Source organism: Zosterops lateralis (genome assembly GCF_965231275.1).
Source record: "Zosterops lateralis genome assembly, chromosome: 3".
NCBI classification, from domain to species: Eukaryota; Metazoa; Chordata; class Aves; order Passeriformes; family Zosteropidae; genus Zosterops; species Zosterops lateralis.
Window position 1 is genome coordinate 35,367,143 of NC_139764.1, and position 21,418 is coordinate 35,388,560.

Genomic DNA, 21,418 nt, shown 5'->3' on the forward strand with positions numbered 1-21,418 from the left:
CAAGTGTCAGAAAAATCAGAATAAAAATCAAAGCCAGCTCCAGAGAGGAAGAGTCACAGAAAATCAACATCATAAAACAGAATTTGTCAAAACCCATTGCAACTGAAGTCCTGGAGATGTACACAGTTCTGCTGCAGAGTTAATTTTTATGGATGCTTTCCCTTTTGGCCACAGGGCCCCAACTGTCCCAGGTCAAACCTAGACAAGCCTGTGGTTCCTGCTGAAAGTTCTGCCCAAATGCTCGGCAGAAAAAGCACTTCACAGACCCTGCAAAGCTGCCTCTAAAGCTCACTGGTTTAAGGTTACATTTTGACTTCTCCTTACTTGGAATATGACTGAACTGAAAATACCACTCGTTTTGGCAAGAAAACTGGGAGAGATTCAGTGTAATAGGGGTGAGCAGACCAGTCATTAGCATTTCAGCTGGAGCCGCTCAGGGATGCACTTCAGTCTCCACATACTTAACTAAGACAGCTTCAGCTTTGCCTGAAATTTCTCTCTCCTCCCCATTCTCACAGGATTTACTTCATTTTTTGGTGAACAAGTACTGAGTTCAGAAAACCCAAGAAAGTCAAACATACCACAGATGGGTATTAAACGTTCCTCCTTGAGCGTTTCTCTGCAAACCATAATCCTTACTTACAAAAAAACCAAAACCGAACAAACAAAAACTCAAAAACCCATCAAAAAAAACAAAAAACCCACCCCCAAAAGACAGAACCCCACCCCAACACATAAAGCTCTCCCCCCGATCCTGATCCTCTCCTTCAGCCACAGACTGCCTGGAAGCAGATATGATGTTTTGGGAACCATCATCCAGATGATAGAGAAAGGGTTGATGTACTTTGTATTGATTCCTACTGACTCAGTAACCCCTTCAGGGAGTTCACAAGCTCACAGTTGGAGAAGGCAAGGCAAAGAAAGCTAATATATTCATTTACAGCATTTTTTACCTTTTTCTCTACCATCTGCCTGCCCCTAATCAAACACATAAGACACTTCCATTCGGAACTGACAGCTCTATATGAAGATGAGCCTGCAGGGTTATCATCTAGCATTTCCTCTCTGGCACACAAGGTATCCTGTGTTCAACAGATATTTTTCCTGTCTTTCCTCTCAGAGGGAGGTCCAACTATGGGCTGTGGCAATTCCCCTTCATGTTTTAACTCTGCATTTAGAAATTATGATATAAAAGGATGTGCAGGAAGAGTCCTTCTCAAGTTTTCGCTTCACACATGGATAGAAATTTTAGAAAGTTCACAAAGTAATCAAGTTGCTTATTGAAACAACAAAACACAGCAAGTAATGTCTACTTTAACTTGTCTATTAAACTTATGGCAGACCAGCCCTGCCCGGCACAGCCACAGCAGCCTCACGCCCACCCCGGGCTCCCTGCAGGGCCCTGGGGGATTTTAATCCACTCCTGGAACAGTTATGGAATAAACTGCTGGCAATTAAAATATATCCTACCCCACAAAGCCGAGCCACAGCGATGTTTTCACACTGGTGTGGTGGCTTTATCCTGAGTGCACGTTTAACAGTAACGAGCTCTCACTACAGCAAAACGGCAGCTCACAGGCCATGCATTTGAACTCTTTTCTGCCTTGTATTTTCCATATAAATTTAAGTTGATGAACACGAACAGACACGTCTTTTGAAGCAAGGAAAGTAGAAAATGACCATTTCCAGTTCACTGTCACTTGGCTCACACAGCAATGCCCCACAGCAAAGGCAGTGACAGAGCCTGGAGCATCCCCTCGGGTCTCAGGGGAGGCCTGAGGGCAGTGAGAGCCCCACACACAAGGAAGTCTTACACTAGGTAGTTAAGGCTCAAGACTTAACACGCCTTCCCACAGGAGTTACCAAATCCTTTGGTTAGCTCGCCAAGGGACAGCTTCCAGATTTTCTCTTTTAACTTTATGCCGGCCTGTGCCACAAGCAGACACGCAGGCTTTGAAACACCCACCATTACAACACCCACCACAGGTATCCCGGACATAAACACAGCAGGGTGAAGCTAAATACCCCACGGAGCACGTACTCACCCCTCCTTCGCCTCCGAACCAGCAGCCTCCTGCAGCCTCCGAACCAGCAGCCTCCTGCAGCCTCCTGCAGCTGCACATCCCCGAAGGCGCTCAGCCACTGACCACACACACCGAATGTGGTGATTCCTCACTGCCAGGGCCCACCTGAAGCTCATCAGGGCCCACCTGAACCCCGTTGCTCAGGCGGGTGTGTTGCCTCTCCTGCCTGGCTGGCTGCTGCTCACCAGCTGGGCCACTTGCTCACACACCTCAGTGCCTGCAGACAGAGCTGCACAGGCTTTCCACATGCTCCAAACCAGCCTGGAACCAGCATAAATGCTTCCCAAGATTTCATCTTCAGCATTTTAGGGGCTGATTGAAAGAGTAAAAGAGGCCTAAAAAGTGAGGCTATTTTATCACTTATTGCTCTGTGCGTTCCCCATGTGTTTTTCTTATATGTTTTATTTCAAACCATCCTCAGTCCTCGTGAGTGAAAGAAGCCTTGTCAGCCCCATTTTTTCAGATCGGGAAATAAGTTGTGGGAGGGAGGAAAAATTCTGTGGTGTGCAATAGGGTAGAGTAGTCACAAAACTCCCCCTCTAGAAAAAATAAACTAATGACCTTTACAGAAATCATGTATAGTGGACAACTAATTAAAAGTATTGCTCAAATAACTATACAGGTCCAGGTCCAGTAGTTTGAGGGATTTTTTCCCCCTTGATCTATTGTTCTGAATTTCTCCCATGACAGCTGAAAATACCTGCCTTCTCGTTTCCTGAATCAACCTGTTTGGACATGCAGGACTGGCTGTAAAAGGCCATGAAAGCAGTGCACCGCTGGAACAAGCTGGATCGAGTACTAGGATGTACAGATGCAAATGTCACACAAGGTCATGCAGGTACTTTTAAAAACCTCATCCTGGCACAAAGCCTGGGACTCACTGATGTCCACAGGCTGTGTTGCCATGCTCTCAATAGCACCAGAATGTCATAGGACAAGCCATGTGAAACTGCTCTTCAGTGAGAAAAACACTTCTAAAAGAAAGATGTCAAATGACTGTGGGATCATACACTCAATTATGGTCTTTTGTGCCAGTGTGCACTGGTAATTCTTGCTCAGGGATTCAGAGTGAAGGCATCAGGAACACTGTTGTGCTTGAAACTGCCAAAACCCAGCCACTGGTGGTATCAAAATCAACACACATTCTAGCAGTGCTTTTGTATGAACCCCTTCCTGCACTTAAAGGTGTTGCATTAGATGTATTCTGCTATTCTAATTTGAAAAACATGTACTTTATTACTGTTTTAAGACTTTATATATGATTTTATAGAGCACTATATAAGCTGGCCTAACATTCTGCAAAACAGTAATCTTTAACCCAGAGCCACAGTCAGGAGCTTTACAAATGAATTTTCATTTCTTCATAAATTATTCTCTTCCAAGATTAGGAAAACACAAATAAATCACTGAACCCACTTTGCTGATTTGCTACATTTTTCTGAACGGCAAACAAGAACATTTCTCTCTGGAGACTGAAATTTCAACAGCCATGTTGGTTACCTTTATCCAAGAATCAGAAACCTGAACTTAGTTTGGAAAAAGCACATCCATTTTCATGCCCATATACTTAACATATGTTTAGGTTACAATATTCCCTGTAAATATTGTGTGGCTCTATTTTTGGCTTATACACGTAGGCAACTCAAGCCAGCTCATAATTAATCTTAACAAACAAAACATATGAAGAGTGGACAGACAGTGTTTGCGTGTGTGTAACTTGGGTATGTAGCTAAGTAGCTTAACCCCACAGTCACATCATGGGTCAGCAGCACTACCAAGCACAGAGCTCAGATTGTTCATATTCAAGTTCACACTGGATCCCACAGATACTTCTAAAGTAACTGGTTGTTTATTTAAATGAGTAAAATATTTCCTAAAAAAAAAATTATTAATGTTTCACATTCTTAGTTCCAGTGCTTTATTTCCCAGCATCACACATGCATGGGTTACACAAACATAGACAGGGCCAGAAAAGCTTACTTCTTTTGGTATTGTCAAGACAATTTGATTTGTTTCTTCTCCAAGGAACTTGGAAGCCTCTAAGAAGGAAAAGTGCCGGAAAAAGAGAATCTAACCTTATGTGCAGAAGAAAAAATGAGCAAATAATAATGTTGGCCCTTCAGAGTCATTCCTTCTTGAGTTTGCACTGGATGAATGCTGCGATACAATTTTGTCATATGACCACAAGACTTTCTGATTTGGAGTAGGTGTAATGCACTACTGTGCCCACTGAAAAAAAACCTGCAAGACTAGCCTCCAGATTGTCCATGAAAATTTCAGAAAAGCCACCATTGCTGGAATTCACAATGCCATCCTACAGTTCTAGGTACTTCATGTAGAATGTGATCGGTAGTAATGGCTGAAGATAAGTAGATCCAAATAAGTTGCTCTGTTTGGGTTCAACATGGCTGGATCTCTGGTAGCCATTTCTTCATTGCATTTCTTTTGTTGTTGCTTTGGTTTCAGTGTTGTTTTTTGCTTGGGGGGGGTGTCTTTTGTTTGTTTGCTTTTTAGTTCAGGCTTTTACTACTATAATAACAGAGTTGTAGGCATGGATTTAAGTATGGGTTTGGTTTTTTTTAATTGGATATAAGACTTGTAACTTTCTTTTCTAGATCATCAGCTACTTTCCACTGGTGGACAGCTTTGTAACTGATTGCAGAAGTCAGTGTATTGCTATTACTAATGCGTATCTCACCTCGACTCTGCAGAAGGAAAGAGTGCTCTAAGCAAAGAAGCATGAGACCATATCTCTGTTACCATTTCCACAATGTCTGTGCCATTGCTACAAAAAATGTATCACCTGCTTTGTGTCTTGCAGAGGGACAACTGCAAAGGTGACCCTTAGCAGTTGGTGACAGAAACCTTAGCTTCACAACTTACCTCAATCATCACGGATGGCAGAACTTGTAGTTTCAACTCTAATGAAGCACATAAATGGTACCAGGTCAAGGTCCCCTGCGCTCACTTTTTTTCAAGTATGTAAAGAGACAAATTACCACTGAGGACTTACAGAGTATGTACTGCAACAGAGACCAAACGAGAGATGCCACAGTAGAAGAACTGAGGGAGGTACTGTGGCTTCAGGAAGCCTGCAGTCCCATCTGTTCCATATGGCTTCAAACCCGCAGGGGGTTAATAGAGAATCACAGAATCTAGCTCCTCCACAGAGACAAAACTACGGAAGTGACTGTCTGCTTGTGGATATTTTAAACAAAAAAGAAAACATATGGCCCTCTGGAGCTATACTTACTTTTTCTCCAGCTGGTATGACACAGAGAACAGATAGCCTGGGCCTACAACTAAATGCAAAAGCTTTATTCCAAGGAGCAATTAGGGAACATGCTTCAATTTAAAAAGTTCTCATATTAGCAAATCAGAAACAAAAAAAAAATTGAGGATGCTCATGTATACTAATTAGTAAAAACTTTTAAAAGCACAAAATACCTTAGCCCTTTCTTACCTGTTTGACTAATGTTTCTGCAAACTACTAAACTACTAAGTTCTAAATAACAATTTAGAATTAAGTAATTAAGCCCAGCCTTTTCTTTTGCAGATGTCAATTTGTAATTCTACACATACACTAGTAATGAACAAAATAACAACAGAAAAATGAGCTTAATTCAGAAGACTGAAAGATTAGTAATTTCATTTATAAAATCATAGACTTCTTTTAAAATGTAATCATGTGGATTAAAACCACAGTTATAATAAATAAACTGTCAACAGCAGTCACGCACACCGTTAAATTCAGATCTTGAAACATGCTGATAAATACTTCAGAGTACAAACTCATTTGATAGTCTGGGCCCAAACACTGAGCCGGTGTGTGCAGACACAGTCCACCAACTTCTGAACCCCTGCAGGAGTGCCCATGGCTCATAGGGAGCTGGAGCTGAGCACTCGCCAGGGACAGCAAGGCCAGAAAGGATCTTAAGAAGTCATCTAGTCTAACCTCAGCCAGAGGATGAACTGTGCCTTAAACACTGCCAATGTATGAAATCTGATTTAACTTTTATACTAAAACTTAAGTAAATGATTTTATAATGTTCTCAGGAAATGTATTGCAGGGCTTTGCAAAGTTACCATCAGGATTATTTTCTCCTAATGCCTAATCTGAAGGTAGGCAATTGCCTCTTGTCCTATGAATAGGGAATTTGGAGAACAAGGTTTGGGATTCTTTTTTTAATGTCTTCACGGCAAAAGCATTTTACAAATGTGAATACTCCTTTAGTCCTTGCTCCTGCAGACTAAACACACCAAATTCTTTCATGTTATACATGCAAAATAATGTTTTCTAGCACTGTCATCTTTCTTGTCTCTCTCTCCACTGGACTCCTTCCAGCTCACCCCCAACCTCCCTCAAGTGTGGTGCCTGAAACCAGATACAGTATACCAGCTCAGACCTCATTAGAACTTATTAGGCCTAATTAGAGTTAAAGGTTATTTCATGTGAATTTAATGGGGAACGTTTATTTATTCAGTCTAGTATGAAATTTGCTTTTTCACAAAAACAACATTATTGACCCATGATTAACTTGCCACTCACTGGAATCTGCATGTCCTTTTCCAAAGAATCACAACTAGTCTGCTCTCCTCCAATCTCTTTCTGTTAATTACTTCAATTCAAGACTTTATATTTGTCCTTAATGAAGTAAATTCTACTTACATCATGTAATTTCAGTAATTAATATAAGTAACTTCTTGTTCTAATCTATTCCTCCAATACCCTTTCAGCTTTTATCACCAATAATTACTTGTAAATGAGGTATCTATTGCATAATCTAATTTATTTTATAAAGGATATCAATTAGCATAAAACTGTTTTCAGTAAAGGCCTCCTTATTACATCTTCCTAGGTGACAGTGAATTGTTAACAACAACCCTAAGTACAAATCACTCTTGTAGATTATTTTAAACTATGCTTCCTGCATTGGCTATGAAAATGTCAAAAGCAGACTTTACCAACAGCCCCTTACCAAAATCACCTTTCCAGCTTCCCCATTCACAAGTCAATTACTCCGTGTGAATCACAACCTTCTGTTGCAGAGGGAACTGTTACGATTAGTCTTTCATGGTATTTTCCCTTTTCTCTGAAATTATGTATTTAAAAAAAAAAAAAAAAAGAGCTCTTGAATTGAGAAAGACACATAGAAACTACTTTTTCACAGGATGAACATTAGAAAAAAACTAAAATGCATATTTCAATTTGTGAAGATTTCCCTGTCTTTGCCATAAAGTGGCCCACATTATCTTACACATCAAATAGATTAAGGGAATATATAGTTGTCCTTACTCAATTCTTATACATTTTTAACAGAAATGCCTATTTCTTCCAGATGCACCCCCTGCATCTAGATTAAGATCCTGAATCACAACCACACAACTGGCCAATCACAACTGGCCTCTGTCCTTCTACAGACTCTGGTGTATTCTCTGGATCACTCCAGTGGTGAATGGAAATTCTTTCCCCCTCTGCTACATTTTATTGAAAACGCTGCTGTACAACACAGACAGAAGTAGTAGGTCTTTAGCAGTCTATTTTTATGTACAGGTTATGTTATATAGATGATATAAAAGGTTAGTGATGGACACAGGCTGGACTAGGTTCTTCAAAGACACTCTGATGAAACCACATTAGGCAACTCTTTAAAGACAGAGAGCCAGGTCCTGATACAAATCCATTAAACATCACAGCTGTAATAGATAAATTTAAACCACTTCATTTAATTGATCTTTAATATTGTACTTGATGTTACAAATAAATTATAATATTTAATTTATAAAATTTTCACATTTCTTTGTAAAACCAACAATAGGTTTAAAGTAAAAAGAGCTTTGTTGCGGCAACAGCTTTGTTTAACTTCAAGATTGTAATTTTTCTAAGAGTAGAGAAATGTGTAAACATAAATATTCATGATTTTCTTCTGTACACATCTGTGTAAATTAGTTGATATAAATATAATTTACTATAGAAACATTTTTTTTGTTTGTTTATGCTACACACAGTTCTATGCTGGCATCATGTACTAGTTGATTAATCTTTCAAAGAGTGGGATTTATTCCTTTTGCATTCTAACCCCCAGTATGCCCATTGCCAGCAGTGGACTTCATGTTCAGAGAATCAGACTCACAGTGTCAGAAATCTAAAATTAAACTTCAGTACAAGATTATAAATAATCAAAAATGAATGTATTATTTTAATACCGTAATTGCCAGATACTTAAAGGCCATGATCCAAGCCAACCAAAATCAATGACTGTTTTTTCATTGACTTAGCTGAAATTCACCCGCAATTCCCAGTCACCGTAGATTCTCATTTTAGTTTTGCAATTTTGTTACAGCATGAAGAGTTAAAAGTATGTAGTATCAGAGCTTCAGTGTAAGAAGTAATGCCTCCAAGTCTTTCTGGGCCTCTTTATCCTGAAAGAAACAGACAACCATGCATCAACTTAGAGAGGATAAATCCCTTCACTTGCCTAATACGTGCCTATCCACATTTCTTTACTAACAACAGACATAACACACAACTGCAACAGCCACAAAATGTAAAGACTGCATAGTAAGTTAATTTATCAGTGAATACAAAAATAAAGTTTGAAGTGAAAACAAGAGCCAGATGGCAGCCCTCCCTTTACAGCTCTGTTAAAGCACTTAAAATGTTAGCCCACAAATAGCCTTCTCAGCAGACCAGTAAGCCCTTCAGCTTGGGATACAACTTTTATTGGTGTATTTTGCAAAAAGTATTTCCTTGCCTTATACCTGACATAATCTTGCATCCTGACCACATGCAGTTTCTCTAAAGTCATTCTCTGCTTTGCTAATGATTTATTCTGCAACTAAGAAGAAAACACTGGGAAATGTAATTAATGACATAGGTCAGATTGTGCATCCAGCCATACCTACCTGTAGTAGCCACCATGGGCTGACTGCACCCTCAGTATCTTCCAGACTGGGCTCTGCCTGTGCTACTGGGCTCACAGCAGAGTGGGGCCAATGTGGGAAAAGAGGCAAGTAACCTGCTGTGCTCAGAGCCAACACTACACTGTACTCCTGGGGCACTAGGAAAAGGCTCTTTTTAGGCCAATGTTTTAAGTGTACATTTTGCATGGGGCTTTAAACCTAAGCCAGGCCTAAGACTATCACAGGTACCCAGTGACATATGTTTTGGTAATTCCATGTATAATGTCCTTGGAAAGGGGCACATGCATATAAGCATATAACTATGGTACAAAAACTCCATTATTCTACTTATTTTTAAATGTCCTCGGGATATAATCTGCTTCCTTTAGCTGCTGCTGCAAAACTCCTAGCTTGCAAAATGCACCTTGGTTTAAAATCATATTTCTAAAATGTCAGTGCCTCATGCCTGCAGGCTCGTAAGGGTCCAAACACGGGTGTTTGGACATGCATCCATGGATATTTAACAGTGCAAGTGAAAAGTGCCTGCACGTCACAGATTTTGTGTATTTCTAAAGACAGGGACCATGAATGATAGTACCACACAATATTCTGAAAGAAAATACTGTAGACAGTCAGTGAAGTAATCACTAAATTTCAGGATCACTTCATTACCCAATCAACCAAAGAGCTGGAACAAAATACAGAACATTTTAGAATATATTTTATGGGTGAAGAAATTCCTGCTTCTCTTTATTTTGGTTAGTTGTCTATAATGTCATGGAAGAACAGAGAAGAATATTGAGATGATAGAAACCATATGCCAGACATGTCAAACTACATCGTATTATTGGTCTGGATTAAGGCATTAATACATTAGCTGGACACTTCTCTTGGAGTTACTGCTTTAGTCCTACTGGCAACAATAGGCTAAACTATCTGCCTAATCATTTATCAGAGGCCTTAAAAGGCACACACTGCAAAGCCAGTAAACTCTGGCCAAAATACTCTAACAGAAGGAAATGTCATATGGCATTAAGCACCCCTTAAACTCCACGTCACTACAGGCTGTCTGGAGCACTATGCCTTTGCTTTCAACAAAAATCTAAAATCTCAAAAATTTCCCTTAATTCAGGGAAAATACACTCTTTTCTGTACTGACGGTGGTAAACTTGTAAAAATTACTCTAAACTCCATTAAATAAAAAAAGTAAAAACTCAGATATTGTCCCATGCTAATAAGAAATGGAAAAGTTTCATTGTATCTGGTTGTACTCTTATGACACTTTCCCAAGATGAAAATTATAAAGGTGCAGGTTTTCTCATATCTGAATAGTGTTCAACATTTCATGAGTTGATGGGATTCTTTGCTCATTTTGCAGGATACAACATTTTAAAAATCTATTTCTGAACAACTTCGGATAATTGTCTCTCTCTTTAGAAGTAAAGGATTATATTGGGAAATGAGCATTACTAGTTGCAAAGGTCCAGAAAACATTGGGCAATCTTCCCTGAATCTTCCTCTGGGCTTAGGAAAAAGAACGGAACAAACCCATGATTGTTCTAAGAACTGTCTGGAGAAGAAACTGCAAACGTGCAAAGCGTTCTACCTCTGGTTTGCCAGTTCTAAACAGGACTACATCAGTCAAAGCAGGAATTGTTGTTGCAAACTGCTCAATGGGTTGCATGAATTGAGCCAGCAGCTTCCAATCAATAAGAATTCGTATGGCAAAAGCACTGAAAAAAATCAGTAACGGCATTAAAAACAAAGCTGAGAACAGTTAGTGAAAGGAACTATTATGTCACCTTTGGAGAGAGTCCTTCCAGACCAAGAGGTGTGTCATGCTAAAAGGAGAGAGAAGCCACAATCCTGTTCAGTGTGTTAGTTTCTGGTTTTAAGGGTGAAAACTTCATTATTGTCCAAAGCTTGACTGCTAATGGAAAGAAAAAGCTATAAATCCTGTCTTGGGCCAGCTCTCTTCCTTGTTGATTTCTGGGTCTGTGGCTTTCCGAAAATGAACAGTAAGTCAGTTTTGGTTTTTTTTCTCCAGACAGCAGGCTCTCTCTTTAGAGGGTGGCAAGTACAAGATGATGTGCAAGTTGTAGGAGGAATGCAATATACTTGCGTCAGTCCCATTTGTTCACCCTGAGGCTTAGTTCAGCACAGACTGAATATACAGCCATTTTCTACCTTGTCTTTCTACTGTCAAGACTTACATTTATTAAACACTCCTTATATCATTTTCAGAGTTGAATATGAGTTCAAAATGTTCTGCAAACTGGTATACAAAAGGTATTCAAATTACAGGGTCAGGGACTGTATTTTCCCTTATTCCTATTTTGCTGCTTTACTTTTATATTTCATCATTCACAGGGGATATGCACAGGAAAAAAAGACCTGAGAGGCCAGGGACTGAACAAGAGGAGAGAGGGAGTTGAAAGCAAGTGCTAGAAGGAAGAGAGAGCTAGTGGGAAAAAGGGAATGTTGGCTTAACTGGAAGTAGTCCACAATTTGACAGTTCATTTTCGCTGAAAAAAATTTACTGATACATATACATGGAGAGTTACACATATAAATGTGCATGTAAAAATTAAATGGTAATTAAAGCCAAGACAGAAAGATAATGATTTTACCTTCCATCTCTGCTAATTATTTCCTTATGTGGTAACACACTCAACCCAGGCACTGCAGATGTGTGCACTTGTTGACAAAGTCCCAACTGTCAACAGAGAACACTACACCCCCATGACCACAACCAAAATGGTTACACCAGCCAACGAAAACATAATTGTGTGCAACCACTGCCAAATCCCAAGCTGACATGCATCCTGTAAGGTTTCACTGAAGTCAGCAGGGCAGCATGGTATATTAAATAAGCTGGGCTGCAAGGGTGGTCCAAAGCTGTACTCTGATACGTGGTAACAGCAATGAGGTGCTGAGAGACACTCCTGCTTTTGGGTACAGCTGTATCATTCCCTCACAGCTCCAGGAGAAATCCTGAACTGTAGCAGAAGAGACTCCCAAACATGCACAAGGGTTGTTAGAGAGCAATAGCTCTTGGGGACAGTATAAATCATACAAAACTAAATGCTATCCTATCCCTTCTCAGTTTCCTGACAGACTCTCACGGTGTGACTGTAGTGTGCACTAACAATTGTATAATACCATTAGTTTCCCCCTTCAATATTGCAATACACCAATGCAATTATCCACATGCTACCTTCTACATGACTGCTGTATGTCATAAGCCAGGGCATTCTATGTTCTTTCATATTGTCACTATCTTCTCTGGGGATTAATCATAACTTCTCAAGGCTTTTAGGATCAAGGCAAGCACAGCTTTAAAATATGCAGCTGTCAATAATTACAGATTTTTGGATATTACTTCAAGAAGTAGGAAAAATACCCTTTCACACCCAGAAGAATATGAATAAAAAATTCAGCTCATTCAAGGACTACTGTTGAAAAATTACAAAACAGCAGAATACAATTCAGAATATTTAGCAGTCATGTATGAAACTGTGACACCATCAAAAATATCTTCATCACTTTTCAGAATCATTTTCAGAGGGAGAGAAGAAATAAGTACACAGTGCAAACAAACCTTTTTTCAAGGACTTCAAAAACATGCAGAGAGAAAATTGATCTGATCACTAAGAGAAAAGTAGACTATTCTTTAAAGTGCAAAATAATGTAAAATATGGGCAGTAGCAAATTATTTTAGCAACTCTTTAACAAATATCTCATTTTCCCCTCGAATTTTGGGTTGAAATTTGATTTCTTAATAATAAGTTTTTAAAAAGTGCATTCCCTGAGCTTGAAGCAGTCACATTCATTGTATCCAAAACATAATTAAGGAATAGTTTTTTTAAGCACACTCGAGAAGTATTTTAGCTGTGAGTTGGTGGTAGCTATTAGGAAATTCTTGTTTAACTCCAAAAACAGTACTAGCAGGAAAACAATAGCCTAGAATTCAAAATGAACACAAAGTTGAACACATCCATTATTTTTCAACTGAAACACCACTGACTTGCTGGCCACTTGGAGGACAAATGTGCAAAAAATCTAAAGCAACGAGTATTCTCTGAAAAGAATAACACATTTGAGCTGAAGATGTGAAAAGAAAATACTCTAGTTGATGAGAATAACACTTTTATTAGATTAGCCCAAATTACTCAGTTTTAATTGGTAGTTTTTTCAAAAACAAGTCATAATTTGTAATCTTCACTTTAAAAGCAAGAGTAAATTACTTTTTTCTCCTCAAAGTCTTACTTAGAAGGACAGATTACAATAGTAGCTTCAAATAAAATATGTTGGAAATACCACAACTCATATGCCTGCTCATATGACCAATCCATGGTGGCTGGAGTGGATATTTCTTGGAAAATCTTGAAAATCCAGACGCACAAATGGTCTATTGGAACAGAAGGGCTGATGGGTGCTGAAGTTTATACTCTGACCTCTCTTCCATTCCTCTGTAACTACCACGTTTTTTACTTACAGAAAATATTAAAAATGAAATTAATAGCCAGGGAGATCAATTATGGTGTTGTAAAAAAAAGTGTAAGAAAATTGTATGAGCATGATTTCTCCTCAGCAACTGCATTCTTGTGTAAACATTTAGCCATTGTTGCTGCCTATTATTACATTTATCACCTCCTCCATATGAGTTTCAGATGTCACTGAGGCAGTCTTTAACAAGTCTCTGCTTCCTGCCATTCTACACCTGTAAGAACTGAATGCCATAATCATAAATTTCTGTAATATCTAAATCTCTCTCACTTGTTAATTTCAACTCTGAATTGTCGTAATTTCTAATTACTGGGAAGGATGGAGTGCACAAAATCACCAATGATTTTGTAAAACACTTTCTTAGCTTTAGGGAAGTTTTTAATCTACATTTTAAGTAAGACTTTCAGTAACTCAGTGCAAATAGATTTCCTTTGCATTTTTCCTGCCTTCCTGTCTTCATCTCTTCCAAGACTACGCTTTTTGTAATGCAACTGATGCTTTTCAGATTAATTTTTTTTAAAAAAATGTAATAGAGACTAGAACCTTGAAATTTTAATCTCTTTCTCTGCTAGGCTGTTAACTCCTTTGTGGTGAGCTTACTGGTCCTACAAGCACAGAGTTCATTCTCATGCTCATGCTTGTCTCCAGACACAAGAAAAAATAATTCTGCAACTATTTTACTTTATAATCCTACACTGAGATTTGAAATTCTAGCCTTGAAAACTTCCAACAATCTTTATTATAAACAAGAAATTAGGGTCTTATTCCCCATACAAGCAAAGGACCATGTGTTTAACCATACACACACACACACACACACACACACACCTGTTCTTGTCTTTCTGTATGCAAGACAGACACTCGTGATTTCAGAATTAAATTACATTTTTGTCTTCAAATTAAAAAAAGCAATTTTCTTCCACCACAATAGTCCACCACATCTGGTTTCAACAGCCCTTCATGTAGTCACACTCAGCAAGGTTTTGAGCACACTACAAAGCAGTGAGTCTCAGTAAGGGTAATGAAACATCCACTGGATGAACAGAGCAGCTGTTAAGCACTTAACAACAACTCACAGCAGCCCTGAACATTGGGACCTCTTTTACTGAAGGGGCAAATGTTTCCCAGGACCCTGAGGTTATCCACCTGGGTAGCAAACAGAGAAGAACTGGACAGCTTAATGTCCCATGCACCTCCAGCAGTGAAGTACCACTCTACACTATTTATGGCCAAGGAAAGACTGCATGATTCATTGGAGGTTTTATGTTTAGAAAGGACAGAGAAAGGTCTTTAAAATTGCACTGTAATATCAGCTTTGTTTTTCCAGCTGTAATTTGAACCAAATTTCACATATTTCCTTTTAAAATAAAAAAATGCATTGACTGGTAAGTTAAAAATGTGCCAAACTATTTTTAAAAACTGTCTGTCCTATTTTTAAAAATCCTCCTGTAACTCTTAATTTACAGGACTCAATCAATCAGAACTTGTTTCTTTTTTATAATTTCTATGTATCCATTTTAAGATTCAGAATAGGTTTGAAACAGGCAATCTGATTTTATTTTTTCTTTAACAAGAATTAGCTATGTTTGGAAGCCCCTTTACCCCTTGAATTAAAACAAATTCTGTAAATGGTAGAACAGATGTACAGAAGGGATATTTGGATGTGACATAACATTCAAGACAAAAATAAGATAACTTAACTTGAAATGTTACATGAAATGAATCCTAGAAAAAGTGTCAAAGAAGTGTCCTGAGTTACAGCAGCTGACAATTTGACCTGAGGATTAAAATGAGCTATGGGCTACTTTACTGATGCCAAGCACCTTTGATTCACAAAGTCACTGGAAACTGTGGATGCTCAGAAGCAATAAAAAGTAAACCACTGTCTATGATTATTTTTCTGCAGGATGATTTGTATCATGAAATACTATACATTTCCTCAATGTGGCACCTTTCCAGCAACTTTGTCTCTCAGTCTGCTCCTGATTTTATGCCTTTATACAAATATATGTTTCTCAGTAGAAGCCAACATTTAAAAACAGTAAAGGAATTCCCCTGCTTGAAGAAAGAGAAAACTCATATGAGAAACTATGATTACACTTGGGAATGATGGGTTTCACATGACTGTGACAAAACACCACACTGCTGACAACCTTGAGATCCTGAGCTGTGGCAAACAGAAAGAAATCCTCAGACTGCTGCTGATCTGTGTGCTTTTTTCAGACCATGAACTCCATCTTCTACAGGGCTGCAGTCAATTCAGGCACTTTATTAGCATCTGTTTATTACTCTCTCCCCAATGCCTCTTCAGTCTTATTACAGTCTCTTTCCCCTCTTAAACTAATCTCAGTAAATATTATTCCTACATACAGCTCCAAGCCCTGAACCACTTTACTTCCAACACGTTTTCCCAAAAATCAGTAACAGTCTTTCTGTAACACAATAACCAAAACAACATGTAATATTCGAATTCAGATGGGATTTGAGGTAACAGTCAGCAACAGCAGAGTTCATGTTCCAGATCTCCATTTCACAGTAATTTCTTTCAGTGTGCACTTGTTTTTTTTTTTTACCCTGAGCTGAGTGGTTGGTTGGTTTTTATAAAATTGAATTACAGACTACTGCCCTAATGCCATATTCCTCTGGACTTTTTTTTTTTCTAAATTTAACTCAAAACACATCTCAAGTAAACAAGACAAGGAAGACATATCTGTGATATCTACAGAATTAGTCAAAACAGGAGGGGTGAAATCATCTTGTCCCTTTCAGATGGACAAGAAGATTTTTGGGGCCCATTTGATGCTTGCTCTTCTGTTCACAAATCAGTGTAATTCGTATTCTCATCATCACCCTGCTTGCCAGAATACATACACCTATCCCTCAGACTCCTCTTGAATTCCTGCCCTCACCTCAGGGTTCCTTCTCTTTCTGAGGTCTGCTGATAATTCAGAAATATGATGAGATATTAAACAAATAATTTATAGCAGCCTTTCCTATGTTCTGTATTAGGCAAGCTGAAGGTATATTTTAACAGTAAGTAAAGAATAAAGAGAATTAAATCATTGTTAATGTCATATCAGTATCAATACATATTTAAAGAAACACTGAAATTAAGCAATGATTACTTAATTTATGATTGGTACATATTATAACTGAGGCCAAAAATTAGGCCACCCAGGAGCAGTGGCTGGTGAGGCACGCAGGGGTCTTTCTTCCCAGCAGGAACACTTGACATAAACATGTTAGTGCTCCACACACAGCATTTATTGTCAATCAAGTTACAGAGTTATTTAATGGTCTTTTTCCTTAACTTCAAAGAACTAAATGGGAGGGGGCCAATTCCTCTCAGGAATCACCTCTCTTTCTCCACACCACATCTGTTGTGCTCAAAGGGGGTCCCTTAGGCCTAAAAAGCTCAGGTTTGAACTTGTCATGCTCTAGGATGGTAAGATGTTTCCAGTCACAGGTCAGTCATGGAACTTGCTTCTACACGAGATCAGACAGAGTGAACCTTCTTGCCATGACTTGGTTTATATTTGAGAAATTAAATGACTTAAAAATCTCTCAAATATTTGTAGAAATTTTGTGTCCACATACCAAAAATACTCCAATGGGCCTAAAATACTCTAATGGGCCTCAGGAGGAATCTAGTAATCTCTGAAAACAAACTACATGCCAACAGATGTGACTTGAAGAACTGTGACTCCTTAACTGCCCTGTGGTTGCAGAGAAAGCCAATCTTGAATAATCCATCTGCCTCTGCTGTAGTTAACACACTGCCCTTGACATGAATCACAAACCAGAGGCTTTCAGGAGCAGATAGAGACTGTAGGACAAAAATCCAGAGTGCTTTCACCAGAGAAAAACATAGGTCTGGGGCAAAATTTCAGCACAGCTAGAGTGACACACTCAACTGCTTATACTCAAAATGATCTAATGAAGAGGGTTGAATTACAAAGAGTACAATTCAATTTCTGATACAGACAAGTCCCTGACAGTTCCCCAAACAAAGATTTTTTTAAAGTTGTTGATACAGACAACTGTAATGAGCCAGCCTAGAGTGGAGGAAAAAAGGAATGTTCTGTGTTCAGAGGAAAAACTGAAACATTATGTTGTTACCAGCAGTGCAATAATGGATGCCAAAGACAAGAGAGCAGCCACCAGGGAACAAGTTATCACTCTCAATACCCACCTCATTAGTAACTGAGAGAATCGACAGTGCAGAATCACAGTACTTCAGTGCATTGTTTTTCTGGCCAAGATCTTTATAGCACTGAGAAGAAAAAACATTTTGTTTCCAATCAGACCACTGTAAGAGCACCAGAGTCTACAAATCATTATTTTTAAAAGAATTTGGTTACCTTTGCCAAATACACATAATTGCATTTGGAATATCCTGGATGCATTTCTTCTGCCTAAATAATAAAAAACAGGAAAGAAAAGTGACATAAAACTTGCACAATGAGATTGATGTGGTCTGCGTAACATTTTTAGTAATGCACTACATTTCCTCAAACAGCAAATGGAATCATCCCTACTCTGTGTAATGCAATCTGTTTTGTAGCACTTCAAAAAAAAAAAAAATTAAGAAAACAAGAAAATACAAAACTCAAACCCTAAACCAAGCACATGAGATGCTGATAGTGAAAACCTGAAAACATTCTGTACTGCTTGCTCTCCTCTCTCCCTAAGTGTTCTGTAAAGATCTAGGGTCATCTATTGGATTCATTCACTTAAAGGGTAGTTTTAAAGATACTACTGTCTCTAGATTATTAATATTTATTTCCTCATCAAAGAAATAAGAAAGCAACCAACCATTCACGCTTTGTGTAATGAGTAAAGAACAGTGTTTATCAATTTTACAATTATTCTTCCACAGACTCTTATCTTCTAGGTCTGGGTTCACCCTTCTTTTCAAATATTCATCTTCTGAAAAGTTCAGGTAGTTAAAAAAAGTTCAATAATATTTTTTTAAACAAATCAAGGATATAGAAGCTTGCAAGATGATTAAAACCCTTACTAATAATAACCCTTACTAATGAAAAGCATCTTTTAATCAAAAAACAGCTTCTGGGAGGGAAAAATTACATCAGTGAAATTTATAGTAGCTGTAACCCTTGGACCAAAACAATGCTGCTTTCACCACAATTGTGTATAATCAAACAACTGAAAAAGAAACCCAAACTGTTGTTTTTTAGACAGTAATTTGATTTTTGTTGCTGAAGATGACTCAAAACCACAGTCACACTGCAGCCAACCACAAAATACCCTGAAGCTAAAGCAAATGTTTCAAATTATTTCTACCACTTGTGGAATTTGACCTTCAAGATAAAATCTCTTAAACTGGGAAGATGGTAATGTATTGTACTGTCCAAAATTCAGGAGATCATTCAATCTTTAAATAGACTAAGAACACAGAAAAGAAGCACTTTTGATAGTGAGAAAAATATGCCTGTCCAATTGATTTGAAAAACCTTCTGAAAGTAATTGTAATGATAGAAGTTTATGCCTTGAATCCAGTCATGTGAAAAGCTTGTATGCTTTTGAGCTCCAGAAGCAGAAATTATTCATACGGAAAGCACTAAAGATAGACTTATTTGTTCATGTGGTGTTTTCTCATAACTATTTTCAAATACAATGTCCAGAAACATGACAGAGCTTTCTTCTCTACTTCACTACAAAAGCCACTTCATCTCTTCAAGTAGAAAAGGCTTCTACTGAAATTCAATGAAAAAAAGTTCCAGATCAGAAAAAAGAGAAGCATCACAATGTCAAAGTTTTCCTTGCCTATGTCAACCCTCTTGCAGAAACAGGCAAATCAGCAACTATCACTATGGTTCATTTGTTTCAACAGCATATATAACTAATCTATATCCATATCATATTCAATTCAATAACTATTAACCATGGCAATTAATTGGAGAATTTCCTGAAACTAAATAAAGAAAAGAGAGGCGCTAACCACTCATTTCCAAATCATTTTTAAAACTGAAAAGAAAAAAAAATATTTTAATAGAAAGTTCAGTGGTGTTTAGAAGAGCCCTGAATTTATAGCTACTGAACATAACCTGTTGAACAAGCATCTTGACACTACTCATATGTAAGAGCTGGTAAACAGCAACACAGGAAAACCCTTGGCTAGGACTTACCTTAAGAAAATTCTGCAATGCTTCTTCTACTGTTGAAGTTGGTGGAGTCCCAAAGAGAGCAGTAGCTACTTTCTTTTCAAGCCAAGACAACTGAGCTACCTAGAATTAAAAAAAATAAAAATAAGAAGTCAGATTTCTTTAGAGCTGCTTCTCAGTTTTGCAGTAAATGCTATATTTTATATTGTAGTATCTACACAATGAATTTTGGGAAAGCACCTGTAAAGAAATGCTTTATAGTGTCAATTTGGCCAGCTCAAAGCAGTCTTTTGGATTTTAGAGTCATATAACCAAACACCAATATCCTCAATATGAGATTACTCCCATGTTAAAAGCTTAAAGTACATTTTAGGTTTCACAGCAACTTGCCTTTTTAAAAAACCTAAGGCTAGAAATAGTGCTCAAAACCTGTTAAGATTTTCATGAGATAGACAGCTTTGCATGATAGTCTATGCACTTGACTACTTCCCTATGTTACAAAAAGCTGTTGCTGCAGTAAAAATGTGAAGTTTTTGGAGCTTGTATAACAAGTTCATTTATTACAGAGAAGCTGGTGACAACCACTGCTAAGAAATAGGCTTCATTTTTAGCTCTTCCAGTCTGACAAATAATACTTGCCAATGACCTCTCCTCATTTCAGGAAGATGAGCTGCTATAAAAGGACTTTAGGGAACTGTCATATTGCCACACAATGCACATGATTTCTTCCCTTACATACACTGACACCTGACAGAACCTGCTCTGGTTACTGTCATAAGGTATTTGGATCCATCACCCAACCCTCACAACTCTTGCAAAGGATGGACTTGCTAAGAAATGCAATGTGAAAGAAGAGCCTGTTTAAGTGGAGGAGGGAAGCTACTTTTCTTTGGACACTTCTACCACATCTGTGAAGAAAAGTCAGGACTTTTTTCCTTCACATCAGTCTTTTAACCACAGCACTGATGGCTCCTGTCACAGAGCAGATGAGTCAAAAATGGTAAAAAACAAGGTTCTGTATTTTCTAGCCTGATCTATGCAGAGGCAACACAGAGAGGAGGCACACAGAGGCAAAGAAAGAGAACCTCTCATCAGAGACTTGGAGATGAAATATGAATCACATAGGGACATTTATTTTTGAGAAGGAGCTGCAATTCAAATAACAGAGTTCCACCTTGAAGTCAAGTCTCTCCTACTGCTATAAAATTTAGAATGGTTTTGCTTGCTTTTAGATTATTCCTCCCTCATTCTCTGGCTTCTCAATATCTGCAGGGCTGTTGCTGCTCCCTCTACCAGCTCCACCTACATCCAGCCATTTTCCAGTAGGTGTCAGTTAACAATTGTAAAATATAAGAATCCACTCTCTCATAACTATCCACAGCTACCAACCAGAATGCTTCTCCTTTGAACAGACATCAAGTTCTATATACTTCTTGCTGCAAACTGCCCTAAAAATACCATTGCAAAGACTAGAAATACAGGTCAGCATGCAACAGGAAAACACACAGGATCATGTTTGCTCATCTGGCCCCAATGTCTCTAGTTACATAATAGCAGCATTGCTTGGAGACAGAAGGCATCCTGCTCAAGTCTTGCTAGGTGTTCAGCAGCATCCCAATGCCTTATCTGTTACATGTTATCAGTAAGTGTCTCACACAAAAGCAAAAATTATAATCCAGACAGAAACAATATTACAAAAATAAAGCTTTTGTTTTCATTCTCTTTCACACATCTCACTCTTGAAGCTTCTTCTAAGAACATAAAATGCTTTTCCCAAAACCTCTCCAGCAATCATGG

The 21,418-nt window shown here is 38.2% G+C and overlaps 1 protein-coding gene across 3 annotated transcripts in view; it reads right to left on the reverse strand.

Annotated features, from left to right (window-relative positions):
* Positions 1–7,805: 7,805 nt before the first annotated feature.
* RMDN2 (regulator of microtubule dynamics 2) overlaps positions 7,806–21,418 on the reverse strand; it is a 46,088-nt gene continuing 32,475 nt past the window's right edge. For all 3 annotated transcript variants that reach the window (XM_083858321.1, XM_083858322.1, XM_083858323.1), the window contains exons 8-11: positions 19,646–19,740; positions 17,858–17,911; positions 17,689–17,769; positions 7,806–8,507 (exon numbers count right to left, since the gene is read on the reverse strand). In XM_083858321.1, coding sequence (XP_083714447.1) covers positions 8,454–8,507; positions 17,689–17,769; positions 17,858–17,911; positions 19,646–19,740 — 284 coding nt within the window. In that variant the 3' untranslated portion in view covers positions 7,806–8,453. The remainder of the gene's footprint in view (positions 8,508–17,688; positions 17,770–17,857; positions 17,912–19,645; positions 19,741–21,418) is intronic.